Genomic DNA, 19,261 nt, shown 5'->3' on the forward strand with positions numbered 1-19,261 from the left:
TGGAGAATAGATAATCTTTTTAACAAACTGTGCTAGAACAATTCGTTATCCATATGAAAATAATGAATTTCAATCTACACTTTGGAGTATATACAAAATTAACTCATAATGAAGCACAGACACAAGTGTAAAACTAAAAGTATAAAACTTCTAAACGAAAACAAAGGAGAAAATCATTGTGGCTTGGGCTAGGCACAAATTTCTTAGCCACAACATCAAAGAGCATGATGCATAAAAGAACTAACTGTAAAGTAGATTTCTTCTCTTCAAAAGTCATTGATAAAATGAAAACATAAGCTATAGACCAGGAGAAAATTTTTGCAAAGCATACATCTAATAAAGGACTTGCATTCAGAATATATAGAGGGTGCCAAAAAATGTATGCACATTTTAAGGAAGGAAAACTGTATTAAAATGGTAATACTCAATATATACCGATAACAAAAGATGAATGCAAGTCATGCATATACATCTTTTTGGCATGCCCTGTATAGAGAAACTCTCAAAACTCAACAACAAAAAAACTCTATTAAAAAAAAAAACAGGCAAAGAGGACATGTGGATGGCAAATAAGCACATAAAAAGATGCTACTATTATTTTTCATTAGAGAAATGCAAATTAAAACCACAGTGAGATACAACTACACATCTATTAAAAGGGCTAAAACTAAAAAGTGAGACTATACTAAGTGTTAGCAAGGACATGGAGAAACTGGGAACTTTCACATACTGCTGGTAAGAATGCAAAATGGCACAATCACTTTGGAGAACAGTTCAGCAGTTTCTTAAAAAGTTACACACACACCTACCATATGATCCAGCCATTCTACTTCTAGGAATTTAGCAAAGGAAAAAGAAAGCATGTGCCCATATAAAGAGTTGTTGCCTGAATGCTTCTAATAGCTTTATTTGAAATAATTTTAAAAAAGGGAAATACCCAAATGTCCATTAACAGGTGAATGGATTAACAAACTATGGTACATCCATACAATGGAATACTACTCAGCAATCAAAAAGAATAAACTGTTGATACATGAAAACACATGGATGGAACTCAAAATAATTATACTGAATAAAAGAAACCAGAACCCCCCCACCCACGCCCCACCTACAAGAGGATATAGATGCTCCTTAACATGTGATGGGGTTACATCCCAATAAATCCATCAAGTTGAAAATATCGCAAGTTGACAATGCACTTAATATTAGTACACTATAGAGTATTGGTTACTTATCCTTGTGATCAAATGGTTTACTGAGAGCTGAAGCTCGTTGCCACTACCCAGGATCATGAGAGAGTACAGTATTGCATATCACTAGCCTAGGAAAAGATCAAAATCCAAAATTCAAAGCACAGTGTCTACTGAATGTGTATTGCTTTTGTACCTTGTGAAATTGAAAAATCATTAAGTCGAACCATCATTTAGTTAATAGTCATAAGCAGGACCATCTGTATATTATGTGATTCCATTTATATACAAGTCTAGAAATGCAGATTAATCTATCATGACAGAAAGCAGATCCATTGCTTCTGTTACCTGAACAGAAGCAAGAAGTAGGGGTAACAAGAAGACATAAGAAAATTTCCAGGAATCGTGGATATGTTCACTACCTGGATTTTGTAAAGGTAATTTCATGGCTGTATATAAAGGACAACATTTATGAAATTGCACACTTTAAATATATGCCACTTCTATATGTTAATTACGCCTGCAAAAGCTGTCAAACAATTGTATTTTATTCTTAGAGAAAAACTTCCCTTGTGCCCTACCTCGTCTTTAGAAAACGCCATGACATAGCAGAGCTTCTTGCCCCAGCCTATCTCGTAAAGGAGTGGCTTGTCACACACGTCTTCACACGCATCACAGTGCAGCCACCGCTGCTGAGAAGGGGAATACACTTCCGTCCAGACATGGTCTACGTAAGTGAGAGAAAGCAAAAGGAAGAAAGGGAGAAAAGAGTTTATAAAACGAGAATGGCTTCCGATAACTACATACAAACTCCTAAGATAAAAATGACATAATAAAGTTATCTGCAATATTGTAAATTTTAGTTCATAAGACTGAGCATTTTGTGGCACACAAGACTCCAGAACACATGTTTTCTGTCTCTTTGAAATCCTTCAAGCCTGTCAGAGCTGTGGCGGGTTTGGGTCCCAGGGCAACTTCCTCTCCCTGGACTGAGGTGCAAGGCCTGCTGTCCACATGTCTTCCCTGGGCTTGGAGCCACCACAAAGCCTAACACGCTTGATCTGGGCCTGGGCACGTGGAGCCCTAGCACCCAGGAGGAGAGCCACAAGGCTCAGGCACCCTCTAAGGGTGTTGGCAAGCAGCTGCCGGAGTACAAGCAGTGGTGGTGGACACAAGTGGTGTGGGCAAGAGTGCACTGACCATCCAGCTAAACCATAAGTGCTTCGTGGAAGACCATGACCCCACGATCCAGGATTCCTACTGGAAGCAGGTTACCCTGGGCAAGGGGGGCTGGTTCTGAATGTGCTGGACACAGCAGGGCAGGCTGCTCCTAAGGCCCTGTGTGACCAGCGCTTGGCTGTTGGGGATGGTATGCTGTGGGCCTTTGCCCTCGACAATCCCTCCTCTCTGACCCAGCTGCAGCAAATGCGGGCTACCTGGGGTTCTCACTACACCAGGCCCCTCGTCCTTGTGGGCAACAAGTGCGACCTTGTGGCCGGTGTTGGAGATATTCACGTGGCTGCAATAGACCTCGCGAAGAGCTGGGGGGCCCCCTTTGTGGAGACCTCAGCGAAGACACAGCAAGGTGTAGAAGAGGCCTTTACCCTGCTCATCCATGAAATCCAAAGGGCCCGGGAGGCCATGGCAAAGGAGGCCGAGGCAAAATCAAGTGGGCAAAAGGGCTGGCATGGTAAGACCACGTGCCATGGTGGCTGTGCCACTGATATGACACTGAAAGTCTTTGTCAAGAAAAGTGGACCCTCCCTCAGGCCTTGGTGGTGGTTCCTTGGAATGAGACCCCTGAGCAACTAGCTCTGTAGGGCACGGGGTGTACTCGAGATAGATGGACCCCTCTTCTGGGGGATTTTGTTTGGTGATGGGCTTTTTTATAATGTGGGGCATACTATACTACTGTTGGTTATATTCTGTCAAGTTGACAGATTCTGTGCAAAATTGAATAAATGGTGTTCTCAGGTTTCAAAACAAAGAAAAAAGAAATCCTTCAAAATGTTTTTGGACTATCTCCTTTAATACAGTTAGTTTTAGGCTTAATTGAAAATAATGTGAGCTATAACTTTTAAAAAGCTGAACACACTGAACAATAACATCAAAAACACAGGGATCAGTATGCTAATGTGAAGAAGTTAATGCCACTTGAAAATACAGTCTCTCTTGACCTTTAAAACTCACAACCAGCAGGGGGTCTAACAGAGGATGTTTGGTTATTGATGTTCTCTATTTGATTGTAAGAGAGCGGTAACTATAAACGGAGGTTTCACTGTTTTATAAAAAAACAACAGAAACACAGGTAACACTCTAAGAGCAAGGAAAACAACTTTTGAACATGTTGATAACACATGAATCATTTCTAAATAAGGACAATATAAATTTCACATGGCTTTTATTACCTTTTTTGTGTATTAAGATCTAAATCTGTTATGCTAATCCCTACAAAAATCAAGATTTCTATGGCCATTATTACACATGTCCTTATCCATACAGAAACAGCATCACTAAAAAAAATGTCATGGTAAATTAATAGAAGAATGTTTACAGTACAAAGTACTAGGTAAAATGCTAGGTGTACTACAAAAATCTTGTGGTTTCCACAAAAAAAACATGTGAAGTTGGTATTATGGTTCTTTTACAAAAGGCCAATGCAAGCTCAGTCTAATAAGGCCAGAAAATCATAGAAAATAACGAGCCCAGACTAAACCCAAAGCTGTACATCTGCAAAGCCCCACGACTCTGCTCATACCACGTTCTGTACCTGTGTAATCCCAAACATAGCGAGCCTCAAACCCAAGGGCTCGGCAGCACAGGGTGAAACAGTTGGCCCACTCGCCACACCGTCCGCGTCTTGTTTCCAACAGCTTCTCGGGGTTATTATACCTGGTTTAAAACAACAACAGCAAAAGCTTTGATTCATTATCAGAAAAAAAAAAAAGGCATTTTAAAGAATTTATATTACCTTTGTGCTAAATAGTAATATTTCTTAATTTCATATTCTTAATGATTAAAGAGCCTTGAATATATGAGGCATTGTGCTAAAATGTTTGGTTAAAAAAAAAATACATAGTGGTATAGCCTTCAAGGAATTTACACAGAGAGAAGGGATTTGCAGAGATAACTTTAATACATGGCAGAATGTGATACCAACTATAAAATAGGTCAGATTCAGTGTTAGGGGAGAATGATTGGGGAGGAGAGCTTGTATTTGAACTGGGCCTTGAAGGACAGACAGGATTTGCACAGGCAGACATTCTCCAGGAAACCTGCTTGGAGCATTAGTATTACTCTAACAAGTGGTATAATTAGCTCATTGTATTTAAAAGGTAAACAACTCTATCAGACTACTCAATAAAGCTCTTAAAGCTTAGCTGGACTCAGTTTTACTTAAGATACTATCTTTTTCTCTAACGATCATTTTGATTGAAATTTTATTCTTCTGAACTACTTAAAGGTGCTTGCTAATTTGGAAGTTGTTTTTTAAAAGATGTTTGCAATGTCTCCGGTGATGAGATTATCACAAAACTAGAGAAACCACATTTTGCATATTGTGTTGAGAAAGACTGAGCAGATAAAGCTGAACAGGAAAAGTGCCCCAGCTGAACAGAGATGTCAGTCATGAGCCTGGGAGGGAAGGAAACAGTGTATGAACTAGCTTTGCAATAAGTTTGTCTTAAGCAGATGCTCTTTCTTCCTTTTTTTCAATTTATTCTTTCCTTTAGTTTTCTTTTCCTTTCAATGAAACATATACTACAAATTATGGATACATACACATATGAGAGAGAGAGAGGTATAAATGAACACGTAACACTTCATCAAGTTAAAAAAAATGGCACTTTAGAAATACCTCGAGACCTGAGCGTCTCCCAATTTCAGTCCCCTCTCCACTCCACACCTCAAACCTGCATAACCATTACCTTGAATTTGGGATTTATCAAGGCTTTATTAGTTTACTGGATTTGTATGGAGTCTACTTTTCCAAGTTTTTAAAATGTTTTTTAACTTGGCAAAGAAATCATATAGAATGCATTTTGAGATTATGTTTCACGATGTTTGTGAAATTCATCCACGTTCGTACATGTAGCTGAAGTTAATTTTAATTACTCTGCTGCAGAGTATTTAATTTTATTATTATGCCATATTGCAAATAATGCTCTGCAAACATTCTTTTATGTATCTCCTGTAAGAACAGGCATAGGAGCAGAATTTCTGTGTCTTTAATGATAAATTTCTTCAATGTTAAAAGAAAATGTCAAATTGTTTTCCAAAATGGCTGTGCCAATTTATAGTCTACCAGCAGGGCAGAAGAATTTTCTTGTTCTCTCTCTCTCTCTCATATCCACATAAATACCTCATATCATCAGATATAAAACTTTTTGGCCACATTAGAAATATAAAGTATCTTACTGTAGTCTTAATATGATTGCCAGTAAAGTTGAATATATTTTCATGTTTTTCAAAAATTGTGATGCAATTCTGTCAAACGTCTGTTCTTTTCTTTTGTGCATTTTTCTATGTAGTTGTTTTATTTTCTTCCAGATTTTCGCAATTCTTTATATGTATTAGATATAATACATTGTGACACAATTCTGTCATAAATCTCTTAATGTCCTTTCTGAATTTTCTACATTTCCTTATCATCTTATTGATTTATAACAATCCTTTATATATTTTAGATATAAACCTTATGTCAGTTATATGTGTTGAAATATCTTCTAGATTGTGCATTTTTCCTACGCCCTTTATGAAGTCTTTAAATTATAATTTAAATTTTGCCAATAATGGGTTATTGCATTTTGTTTTTCTAAAATTATTTTTATTTTTCAATTACAGTTAACATTCAATATAATTTTATATTAGTTTCAGGTGTACAGCATAGTTGTTAGACATTTATATAATTTACGAAGTTAAGTTAAATGAATTTATAATTTAGGTAATTAATGGAAAAAAGTTATAAATTTACATTAAGAAGTAGAACAGAATTAGAGCATTCTATGCCTTCCTCTTCTGTATATTACGTGTGCCAAGTTGAATGACTAGTGTCTCCTCTAATTAACAGTGTTCATCATCCCAACCCTATACAGAGAATAACGAAGAGTAAAAGAAGCAAATGTTTAGAAGGGAAAAGAGTAACACTTTGTATAAATATCTTTGTTAGCCTGCGTCCTTCCACACTGCATTATCAGTTTATATTTAACTGCCTAGAAAGAATTTATGAGTGGGATTTAATTATGTACACCTTTTATCTTCAAATCTTTGCCTGTGCAAACGTATGCTGAAAGAAAAAATAACTTGTACAAATTTCAGATAATTATTTAATATTGGATTCTGTTTATCCTATATTCTGTATATCATAGGGATGGTTCTTAGTCAGGACTGAGTTTCTAAGCCCTCCAAATCAGGTATTCCAAAAACTTGATATCTTGTCTTGCCTGATGTTACAACTAAACTTTACAAATACTGCCATTTAAGTAAATCTGAAGAGGCTTATAAATTAAAGCATGGAAACAATTAATTGAAAAATTCAAATTTGCTTAGTTTAAAACTTAGAGATATGGTAGGTAAGGTTGGACAGGGGAGGCATCTAATTAAAACAAAATTCTGAAATTTAAAAATATATATGTATATATGATGACACTAGACTTTTACCTTCCATATTACCATTTGATGATTAAGTGTATCATTACCTTTACTGTCATAATTATCATTATTATTAATGTTGTTAGTATTATTTTTATGTACTCTCAAGTATTATTAAAGTTATCAGAAAGTAAAATTTTATATATTAAAACAAGAAAAATACAAGATTTACAGCATTAAATGTGGTAGGACTACACTCAATTTATATTAGAGAGTAGGAGTCAACAAACTTTTCGTATGAAAAGACAGACAGTAAATATTTTAGACTTTGCAGATAATATGGATCTCTGCTGCCAGTACTCAACTCGGTCACTGTAATGTAGAAACACTTACAGACTATTCATAAATCAATCAGCATGGGTGTATCACAATAAAACTTTATTTACAAAAATAGGATGTGGGCTGGATTTAGCCTGCCAGCCGTAGCTTGCCGATACCTGTTCTAAAGGAATATATTCCTAATAATTAAAATGAAGACAGAAAGTTCATTTAATAAAAATTCTCTTCTAACCATTTTATTAAGAGATTACTCTGACTGTATTATCCAGTGGATACCCACCTTGGGAATCGATTGCTGAACTGGCATGCATCACAATAATGATCTTCTACTCTGTTTGCACCCCACTTCAGCTCATCATCATTGGGAAACAATGCTTCACCTCTAGACTTAGTATGACCACCACATTTGCTGCACAAAATGTCATTCACCCATTGAAAAAATTCTTCCTTAAACCAGTGTAAAAGCTCCAGCAAAAGAAAATCCTCATCACTTATATTAGTACCTGAGAAGTTAAAACAGAACCAAGTAAGAGCTAAAGCTGACAAAAACTAAAAATATCCACATATTTTATTCTCAAATATTAACGGAAATACATGAAAATACAGGATGATCTAGAAAGTTTGCACAAATATTGATGCAAGAACTGTCAGTATGTTGTGACCGAGGCTAAAACACAGTAACATAATACACTGCACATTTAGAACAACAGGATGTTGACCACTCTAACTGACATTACCCATTAACACGTAAGCTGAACATAGCATCTCTCAGAGAACTATGGTCAGTTTGGAATTAATCCGAAAAACACATGGGTGGTGAGAAAAAAAAATCTAATTTTGAAAAACACTATCAAATGGCTGTTATCAGGTTGATGTGCAAGTAAATATGAGACAATCACAAAATTCCAAGCAGAAATCACAAAATTCCAGACACTTTAAAAAAATCATTCTATTAGCGCTTTAACTATACATAATCCACCCATGGATACTCACCACAAAACACATAAAAACACAGCCATGTCTACACTGTATATAACAACTCTAGCAAGTAAGCATGACATATAATATTATATCCACTTTATCAATAAAGATTTTTCTTGAACATATTCAAGAGTGTGGTATCTTTGGAATGAAGGAAGGGGCGGGATATCTAGGAGACCTATATAGGGGCTCTCATCTCCACATTTGTTTTATTATTTAAAAATGATATATGAAGGAAATATATGGCATAATGTTAAGATCTAATAAAATTTGATGATCATAGGTGTTTGATATATTATACTCTATTGTCGTTTGATACATTTCAAAATAAAAACTATAGGAAAAAAACTACAGAGACTATAAAAAGGCCAAACATATATTATTTTCCTGGATGAGAAAACTAAAAATTCCAAAGCTGTTACTTCTCCACACTAATCTGTAATTTAATGCAATCTTAATTAAAATTATAAAATAACTTTTCATAAAATTTTACACGCTAACTGCAAAATTCCTGTGAAAGAAAAAAATGCACAAAATAGTCAACATAACTCTGAATAAGAATCATGAGATAAATTTGTCTACTACATATCAAAACACATAACAAAATTCTAATAATTAGAATACTGTGATATTGGTGTAGACAGATCAATGAAAAAAAAAGAAAGAGTCCTGAAAGATTTCTAAGTGACACACAGTATTTAATAAAATTAGCCTTTCAAAGTAGTTATAAAAGAATGGACTGTTCAATGAATGATATTGGGACAAGTAGCTATCAAAATATCAGATTCCTACTGTACTTCATTCATATATAAACTTATATAGAGAGAGGAAATACAATTAAAGTAACAGAAGTTACAAAAGAATATGTTTCTGACTTTGGAGTAGAGAAGGTCTTAAGTGAGACAGAAACTGTAAAATAATGAAAAAATTAAATTTCCGTATATTAAAATTTATAACTTTGCATTCCAAAATATATACTAAGTGAAATTAAACAAAGAACCCTGGGAGAACAAAACTTAACATGTCTAACAAAGAAAGGATAAGTATCCAGAATATATAAATAACTTCTAGAAATCAGTAAGAATATTAACAAACCCACTGGAAAAATTCAAAAAGTCCGTAAAAGAAATTCAGTAATTTCATTAAGTGGAAAGCAATACTCTCCGACACTTCTGGTATAAAGTGGAAGACAATTTGTTTGGCAGGATCGATTACAGTATAAAGGTATCACATATCCGTGGCACTTTTATATCTGTTTTAGGAAAACATTTGTGCATGGACACCAGGAAGCATGCTTTACAAGAATCTTCACTGCAGCAGCATTCAGAATAGAGAAAAATGGTAAAACAACAAACAAACAAAAAAAACAACAAAAAACCAACAACTCAATGCCGTTCAATAGGGAACTGTACAAATAATAGCAAATGCATACTATAAAACACTATGGAGAGTTAAGAAGATATATAAGACATACGAGTAAATGAAAAAACACCAAGGAGCTAAAGATACATGGGATAAATTTTATGTAAATCCACACAATTTAAACTTTTTTTTTATACAGATAACTGTAAATGAGTGTACACAGAAAAAGAGATGAAAAAGAATACATCACATGATAACAGCTGCTACCTATGAAAGAGGAGTAGGAATGATTGGCAGGGAGAGTTTAGCTTTTCCTGTACAATATGAAAGTTTGCCAATAAGAAGATATTCATGAATGTTAGATTAAAAACGAACTTTTAGAAATGCAGCACTGCCATCCTCTTTCTCTTTAGGAGTCCCTACAGCAGCCAGTGATCTTTGTAAAAATGGTAGATTATGTCATTCAAACCCTGCAATGGGTTTCCATCTCATTCAGAGTACAATTCAAAGCCTCTACTGTTGGTCTTTCAGCTGACCCACTATGGTCCACTTTGGGGGAAGAATAGCCCCCCAAAAGATACCTACATGCTAACTCCTAGAGCCTGTGAATGTTACCATAGATGGCAAAAAACAAAAAAAAAAAGGTCTGCAGATATTTTGAAGTTAAGAATTTTGAGATGTGCAGATTCTCCTGAATTATCTGGGTGAGCCCTAAATGCAATCAATCACGTCTCCTTATAAGAGGGAAGCGGAGTGAAATTTTACACGCATGGAGGAGAAGGCGATATGAAGGCAGAGTAGAAAGAGATCTGAAGATGCTAGTCTTGAAGACTGAAGTGATGCAGTCATCAGCCAAAGATTGCAGGCAGCCACCAAAAGCTGAAAGCGGCAAGGAAAAGATTCTCTCCCAGAGCCTCCGGAGGGAGTGTGGCCCTGCTGACACCTTGACCAACTGCTCTAGACTGAGTATGGACTAGTTTGAGAGTAAGAAATGCAGCTTTGGGAGGGGATCCCTAACTCTTTTGTGGATTTTTCCAAGAATCCACCAGGTTCTCATGGTGAAGAACCAAAAAAAAGACCCCCTTATAGATGTGGTAAGGAGAGGGGAAGAGTTGAAAAAAACAGCCAGAGCATCCACAATTAACATCTATTCTCCAGGGAAAGAGATTTTAGCAGAGCCTTATCTGAAGTGGGGAAAGGGCACTTCCCTGACTTCACCCCCATCTAGCCTTCCTATTTCACATCTGGGAGAAAAAAGTTAAGAAAGACTTGTGAAGTTCACAGGCCTGCTAAACACTGAGATTTAATCAGAAGATCACAGAATACTTCTCTTCCCCTTTCCTTACCACCACACCAACAGGCCTCCAGTATAAAAACAGTGGATTACACCTAAAAGATCTGCAGGATGCAGATTTTAAGGGGGAGTTTCTAAGGAAGCCCAAAGACAACAAGGGAGACAACATAAATCTTACACAGAAGGCCTGTTTACCACAGTTCCTATTAAGCATTACATCATGTCTACCTTTAAGCAAAAAATTACAAGGCGTGCTGAAAAGCAAGAAAAAATAGTCTGAAGAGATAAAGCAAGCATCAGAACCATTAAGATACGGCACAGATTTTGGAATTAACAGGAAATTTAAAATAACTATGATTAATATGTTACGGGCTGTAATGAAAAAAGACAACATACAAGAACAGATGGATAACGTAAGCAGAGGGATGGAAACTAAAAAATATCTAAAGGAAATGCTAGAAATCAAAAACACTGTAACAGAAATGAAGAATGCTGTTCATGGGCTCATCAGTAGACTGGACACAGCCAAAGAAAGAATCAATGAGTTTGAAGATAGAGCAATAGAAACTTCCCAAACTGAAAATCAAAGAGAAAAAAAAAAAAAAAAGAATGAGGGGAAAAAGAACAGAACATCCAGAACATCTAACACCTGTGGGAAATTGAGTCATAGAGATAAATGAAAGTAAAATGGAATACTTTCACTTTGGAATACCAGAAGGAAAAGAGAAAAAGGGGCAGAAGAAATATTTGATGTAATAATGGCCAAGAATTTTCCAAAATTAGTAAGACACCAAACCACAGATCCAGGAAGCTCAGAAAACACTAAGAAAAATACCAAAAAGCCACACCTAGGCATATTACATTCAAAGTGCAGAGAACCAGATACAAAGAGAAAATCTTGAATGAAGCTGGAGATGGGGCGTGAGTGTGGGGGAAACCTTACATACAGAGAAATAGGGATAGAAATTACATCAGACTTGTGGTCATAGACAATGCAGGCAAGAAGAGAGTGGAGTAAAATAGTTAAACTGTCTTTGAAAGAAAAAAAAACCCACCAACCTAGAATTCTCTATTCCACCTCTGTTATCCTTCAAATGTGAAAGAAAACAAATACTTTCTCAGGCAAAGAAAAACCATGGGAATTCAACTCTAGCAGACCTACCCTGAAAATAAATTTTAAAAGAAGTTCTTCAGGAAGAAAGAAATTACATAGGTCAGAAACTCGAATCTGTATAAAGGAAGAATGTTGTAGGAGGAGTAAGTGGAAGTAAATAAAATCTTTTAGTTTTCTTATTCTTACTTGATGTAAAAAGTTAACTGTTTAAATAATAACAATAGCAATATACAGACGCTCCTTGACTAACTGACAGGGTTACATTCTGAAAAACGCATTATAAGCTGAAAACATGCTAAGTTGAAAATGCATTTAATATACTTAACCTACTGAACATCATAGCTTAGCCTAGCCTACTTTAAACATGCTCAGACACTTACATTAGCCTATCTCAGGCTAACGAGAGGCAAAGCTATCTCACTGCTGCTATCCAGCATCACGGGGTGTCATACTACATTTTACTAGACTGGAAAAAGATCAAAATCCAAAATTTTAAGTAAGGTTTCTACTGAATTGTGCACTGCTTCCGCACCATCATAAAGTAAAAAACTTGTAAGTCAAACCATTGTTAAGTTGCGGACCATCTATATTGGGTGATTATAGCATATGGATAAGTGAAATAAATGATAGCAATGTTGTAAGGGATAGGAAAGAAGAATTGGGACAATTCTATCAAAAGGTATCTGCACTATACATGAAGCAGTATAGTTTTTTTTATTTTTTTTATTTTTTAGGCTAGGAAGATTTTATTTATTTGTTTCAGGTGTACAAAACAACATAATGATTAGACAGTCAGACGCCTTACAAAGTGATAACCCCAACAAGTCTACGACCCTTCTGACATTATATATAGATATTATAATACTGTATTCCCTATGCTGTATTTCACATCCTATGACCACACACACACACACACACACACACACACTTATCGTTGACATTCAATATTATATTAGTTTCAGGCATACAGCATAGTGGTTAGGCATTTATACAATCTATGAAATGATTCCCCCCAAAAGTCCAGCACCCATCTGACACCCTATATAGTCTTTACAACATTATCCACTGTATTTCACATCCCTGTGACTATGTTGTAACTACCAAGTTGTACTTCCTAATCCCTTTACCTTTCTCATCCATCCCCCAACCCTCCTTCCATCTACCGTATTTCCCTGAAAATAAGACAGGGTCTCATATTAATTTTTGCTCCAAAAGACACATTAGGGCGTATTTTCAGGGGATGTCTTATTTTTTCATGTACATCAATCTACATTTATTCAAATACAGTCATGACTTCTTCTAGAACATCGTCATAACATACTAAATGCGTCCGTCTGGCTGACAACCTTAATTGGGGCTTACTGTTGGGGTAGGTCTTCGTTTTCGAGGAAACATAGTAGCAACTATCAGATTGCTCTCTGCACCTATGAGTCTATCTCTGTTTTGTTTGCTCCTTTATTCTGCTCTTTAGATTCCACATATAAGTGAGATCATATGGTATTTGCCTTTCTCAGTCTGACTTATTTCACTTAGCATAACATCCTCTAAATCTATCCATGTTGTTGCAAATGGTAAGATTCCATTCTTTTTCATTCATTGTATAATATATATGGACCACAACTTCTTTATCCAATCGTCTACTGATGGGCATTTCAGTTGTTTCCATATCTTGGCTATTGTAAATAATGATGCAATAAACATAGGGGTGCATATATTTTCTCAAAATAGTGTTTTGGATTTCTTTGGATAAATAACCAGGAGTGGAATTGCTGGGTCATGAGGTAGTTCTATTTCTAATTTTTCTGAGGAACCTCCATACTGCTTTCCACAGTGGTTGCACCAATTTGCAATCCCACCAACAGTGCATGAGGGTTCCCTTTTCTCCATATCCTCGCCAACACTTGTTTGTTGATTTGTTGATGATTGCCATTATGACAGGAATGAGATGGTATCTAGCAGTATAGTGTTTTTGAAGCTGGACTTAGATCAGTTAAAATGGTTTGTTGCAAACTAGGGCAACCACCAAAACAAAAAATTGAAAAAAAATGAAACAATCCCCTAGAAAATACAGTATTAAGAAATGACTTGGGACAGCTTGTTAGCTCAGTTGGTTAGAGCACGGTGCTCATAGCACCAGGTTGCTGGTTCGATCCTCGCATGGGCCGCTGTGAGCTGCACCCTCTACAACTAGATTGAAACAACTACTTGACTTGGAGCTGATGGGTCCTAGAAAAACACACTTAAAAATAAATAAATGTTTTTTAAAAAAAGAAAGAAATGACTTAACAGATGAAAAACAATTATGTAAAAATGCTAAAGCTGGAAAAATTTGACAACTGAAATCCTAAGACCATTAGTGACAACAACATATAATTATTAGTAGATGAATGTGGCATTGTTCTGGGCCATTTATATGTACCATCGCCTTTCTTTCTTAAAATTATCATTCCTATTTTCAAATGAAGAAACTGAGGCATAGAGATTAAATTACTTGCTCAGTGATGCACAGTAAGTAGCAGAGCTCAATTTATACCCAAGCAGTTGGCTTCAAAATTGACGTACTTAATTAGGAAATATGGTCTCTCTATTAACCAAAGTGAGTCAATGGTCCAATCATATAAATTAATTTTGAATATGGCTTCTGTCAGATTCACATTAAAATTCACCAATAATGCCATCATATATTCCATGGACTCAAGTTCTACTACTTCTAAAAACCATCACATACCAATGATTATTATTAAACTGCAAATACATATTTGAATATAAAAAGTTTAATAAAAAAATTAACAGATATATCCATTTAGGTATATACAATAAAATTATTGTACTCCTTGAAAATCCAAATAGAAATATGATAAATATTTATAACATATACAGCAAAAGGCACCATTTACTGTGTCTGTTCATTTAGTAATGATGCATATTTAGCAACGAATGGTTATATAAAGCCACTACCTTTATCCAATTTTCTAGCTCTAGATAACTTTTCTTGTGATCGCCTTTTTAGCTCTTGAACTGGGATACAAGCCAATGCTTTCTCCTGGAGTGCAACGTTCTCATAGACCAGCACATGCTGCATGTTGGATCGAAGAACTTGGAGAATGACTGAATCAGCAATAACCTAATAGAAAAAAATATTAAAATTAGTTTTTCTCCCTACATATGCTACAAAAATAACATATAATAAAAAAGTAACATATAATTAAAAAAACACTGGTTTTGTGATTTCATAAAGAGGAATGTATGAATTTACTGAAAGAATTATGCTCAAAACCTTTACAAAATTAATATTAGGAGATAGCCATATCTGTGTCACAGTCTAAGATATATCTATTTTTTTCCTCTGACTACATTACTATATAACTGAGAATACTCTTATATTTAAACAGCGATTTGCTGAATTCTTGACCACAAGTGTGGATCAAGACCGTGATATGTATGATCAATGCATCTGGCAGTCCTTTCCACTTCAAATCCCAGTAAATAACATAATTAAAAAAACAACAACAAAAAAACCTCCAAATAGCATTAGCAAAAGAGAAGTACTCTTAAAGAGGAAAGGAAGATACAAAAGGAAGAAACCACAGCAGTATGCCCTCCAGATAGAGTGGTTATAAAAACTAAACAAAGAGTCTCAAAATAATTCCAAAGGCAGAGGAGCCACAGGGTCCACAGAGCAGAAAGGGGCCTTGGAACAAGCCAAGCATTAGGGAGACTGGATGGGTGGGCTGTGCAGAAGAAACAGCTAGACATTTTGCCCCCCACTCTCCACCCCATCATTCCTTGTGAACAAAGAATGTGCCTCTTATTGTGAGGAATGATGCTTAGACTCCTAAAAAGAAAGACGAATTTTCAAGCTCAGAATAGTTGTTTCTGGCAAAGGTCCACCTAAACAAAACAAAAATAGAAAAACGAAAAGAAACAAAACAAGAAAGCAAAGACATAGTCAATATAAAATAAAATGTTAGAAGTTCAAACATGTTAGCAATTACAATAAATATGAATGGGTTAAATGTGTGTATTAAAGGGTACAGATTAATTAAAAAAGATAGAAACCATGACCAAATAGTTACTTTAATGTCAGACACTGTGTTAAGTACTGGGGATGGGTGCACAAGACAGATATGATCACTTTATTGTCTGCGAGGGAAAGGCATTAAGAAAAGAATGACAGAACCACCATTTAAGTCTAATACTTGACTGTGTCTAAATGTGTGTGTATGTGTTACACACTGGAAAAATAGTTGGTACCAAAAGAGACAATGACATTATCCTCACAGAGTAAGTAGTCTATGGATACAGAAACAAATAGTGATATAATGGTGGTCATTTACTCAAATATTTAATGAGCCTTTATTATTTGCTAGGTACTGGGGACAAAATGGTACGTTAGACAATTTATTCATAGGAATGATAAGAGTTATAAAGCAAATACAAAGGATAGTGAGATTGTATAACAGGGTTCTGAACCTAGAATTCCCTGAATAAATGATGTTTGTGTTAAAATATGAACGATGAGAGGCAGCTAGTAGAAAAGGAAGGAAAGGTCATTCCTGTTAGCAGGAACCGCATGTAGGTAGCTGGGGAATGTGTACGCGTATATAGGAGATATGCTTAGGACATTAATACTGTGAAGGTGCAAAGAGAAGATCTGGGTGTCTAGAGCATAGAGAATTAAGGGGAAAAAGGGGGAGGGATAAGGCTGAGAACGAAGTTGGGTTGGTAAGCAGCTAGATCTTTCTTATCTCCTTCCACCTTAATGGGAAGCTGCTAAAGAGATTTAAGGAGGAGAGTAAACCTATCAGACTTGTGTTTTCAGAATATCAGTCTAGTTGTAGTGTGAAGAAAGCAGGTCTGAGAAGACCAAATGAGGATAGCTGCAGAACTCTGAGAGAGCTGGTGGCTTGAACTACGGTGGTTATATTGTGGTAGAAAAGTGAATGGATATAAAAAGAATTTAGGAAGTAGCATCAACAAGTCTTGGTGACTGAACTGTAGGATCAGGGGGCAGTTAGAAACGTTAAAAAACTCACAGGAATGATCCACAGATTTTTTTTGATATGAGCAACTGGGTCGAATCACTTACAGTAGGAGAAAAACCAGAAAATGATCAACTGATCTAAAAGCTATGTGTGGTCAAATAACAATGAACTGAAAAAAAGCCCATTAAATTCAGCAGCATTGTTGATGATCTCAATAGAAGTTTTGTAACAGTGTTAATAAGGAAAACTGGTAGTAAAAGACTTAGATGTGAAGATGGTGCCCCAAAGTGGGCTAAAGGCACCAAAGGAGGTGTTCAAAATGGTCCACTGGCATGTGGACAGAAAATATTATTTTTGTTCAAAAAGAAAAACAACTAAGTTATAATAACATTTAATATTCGGATTAACAGGGACTTCCTCTCAGGCTACAGAAGCTTTCCTGAGGGAAGAAAGTACCGCAAAGTAGAGGGGTTAAATCTGACATGCTCACTCCTACTTTACTCTCATAATGTTACAAAGTTTTACAGTTTAAATGTGGCTGGTTAAGTGGATTTACAGATGATGTTATGAAGTTTTAGCTAAATTAACTCTCCCACCTGGCCTGAAAAAGATTACAAAGACCTCTAGGCACGGAGGCTAATACTAACAATGCAAGCACTTGTAAACAAGAAAACAGCAGGGCTAACACATCTTTCACTGTTTTAGTATGAGCCCTTCAGCAGCTAGATTTTAACGTAAAAAGAAAAATCACAATCTACTGAGATCTGACCAAGTTAGTCCCCTAAATTCAACATTATCATGACTATTTAGAATATAGATTCATATCCACAGTCATTAAATGATACATTGTTAACACATTTATTACATGAAATATTCACTTTTAGCTCTTTACATTGTTTTTCCATGTACACAGTATATTGCCATAATAGTACAAGTATATAATTTATAAACAAAAATAGATTAAGAGAATATGCTCAAAAACATTTTACTCATAGGGCACATAATTAAAGTATGGGGATCCACTAGACAGGTATATGAGAAGATGCAGTGATGAGTACTGGGGACTCCTTAAAACTTGCTATAAAGAGGAAGTGACAGATACAGGACATACAGGATTCAGGGATATTTGTGTGCTTGCTTGCTTATAAGATAAGAGAGCTTACAGAAAAAGTTCTTAAACATTAATCTGCTTGTGAAAAACACAGATTCCCAAGTTCCCCCTTTCCCTTTCTGGTTCAGTTGGTCTAGGGTATGTCCTGGAATCTGCACGTCCAAATTATTCTGATGCCAATGGTCCAACCTTCTGGAAACTGGGCTTAAAGCAAGTTTTAAATGCCAGTGAGAATTCCCAAGAAACGAGGAGGTGCAAGACTGGGCACAGTCCGTGTGAGATTCCTGGTGAATAGAGGAAAAGAGACACAGGCACAGAGGAGGGCCTGGCCTTTATTAAGAGCAGACACGTTTTCTGCAGGAACAGAAGGGATGAGTGCCACAGATGACTCAAGAAACCCGATGAAGATTTGGTGATAAGAAACCCAGGTATCACCACAGGGAGGAATAGGCTCCTTTACCAGAACTGATATAGAAACATAAAAAAAATTAAATGTCTCCATTTTTATTTGAAAGAATTGTTATAAAAATGAGGCATTTACAGCGCAATCTTTTTTCTTAAATGCATTATTTTCATTTACTGAGAAGGTATGACCTCATCCAGAGAATTTTGATTTTCAATTTAATACTTTTCAATCTGGAAATTACCTCATGCATTGTGGCTTTAATGGCACTCAAATGACCTTGAACAATAAAGTTTATGTTTCTGCCTATTTCTTTACATATTCATTGGCACAACTCCAAGAAAACTAAGTCATAAAAATAGAAGTTTGCTGATTGCATGGCGATTATAGCAGCTGAGTAACCATGTACATAAACAAGGCAGTAGTTAATTGCTTGAGAGCTAAAGTTATTTGGAGTACAAATGGAAGTTTAAAATATGAAATCTGTATGTTTCAGATAAAAAAAAATTTTTTTTCTTCGCTAATCATACTTGAATTCTAACTATTTTGGTTTCTAATGTAAGATATATTTAAAACTTTATAAGAAAAAAAGTACAAGGTGAATATTTTATCAAATCATGTGATACAATCAATGGAAGATGGATTAGCAATCACTCCTTTAGTAAAGGACCAATGCTTGCCAAGTCCACTAGTCCTCCCTTTACCTTTATGCAACCCTTTACTTTGTGGCTTTTAAATTTGGAACCTGTTTTTAAACACAAAAGTTCTGTTTAATAAATTTTTAATGATAGTTTTAATCAACTTGTGACTTCATTAAATTTGTATCTTACAAAGAAACCCCTTTTTTTCTATTTATAAAAGTAATAAATGTTGCAAAAAATATTTCAGGAGGG

At 35.6% G+C, this 19,261-nt stretch overlaps 2 protein-coding genes across 5 annotated transcripts in view; one reads left to right on the plus strand and one right to left on the minus strand.

Annotated features, from left to right (window-relative positions):
* NGLY1 (N-glycanase 1) overlaps positions 1-19,261 on the minus strand; it is a 52,993-nt gene that overhangs the window by 16,555 nt on the left and 17,177 nt on the right. For all 4 annotated transcript variants that reach the window (XM_081072963.1, XM_081072964.1, XM_081072965.1 and 1 more), the window contains 4 exons: positions 14,828-14,993; positions 7,399-7,621; positions 3,961-4,082; positions 1,772-1,917 (listed from right to left, as the gene is read on the minus strand). In XM_081072963.1, coding sequence (XP_080929089.1) covers positions 1,772-1,917; positions 3,961-4,082; positions 7,399-7,621; positions 14,828-14,993 — 657 coding nt within the window. The remainder of the gene's footprint in view (positions 1-1,771; positions 1,918-3,960; positions 4,083-7,398; positions 7,622-14,827; positions 14,994-19,261) is intronic.
* On the plus strand, positions 2,098-3,002 carry ERAS (ES cell expressed Ras; the record flags this gene model as incomplete). The annotated part of the gene is given in 4 exon segments (XM_081072191.1): positions 2,098-2,146; positions 2,226-2,345; positions 2,348-2,479; positions 2,482-3,002. Coding segments are annotated over 4 exon segments (822 nt in total).

Source organism: Rhinolophus hipposideros (genome assembly GCF_964194185.1).
Source record: "Rhinolophus hipposideros genome assembly, chromosome: 14".
Classification (NCBI taxonomy): domain Eukaryota; kingdom Metazoa; phylum Chordata; class Mammalia; order Chiroptera; family Rhinolophidae; genus Rhinolophus; species Rhinolophus hipposideros.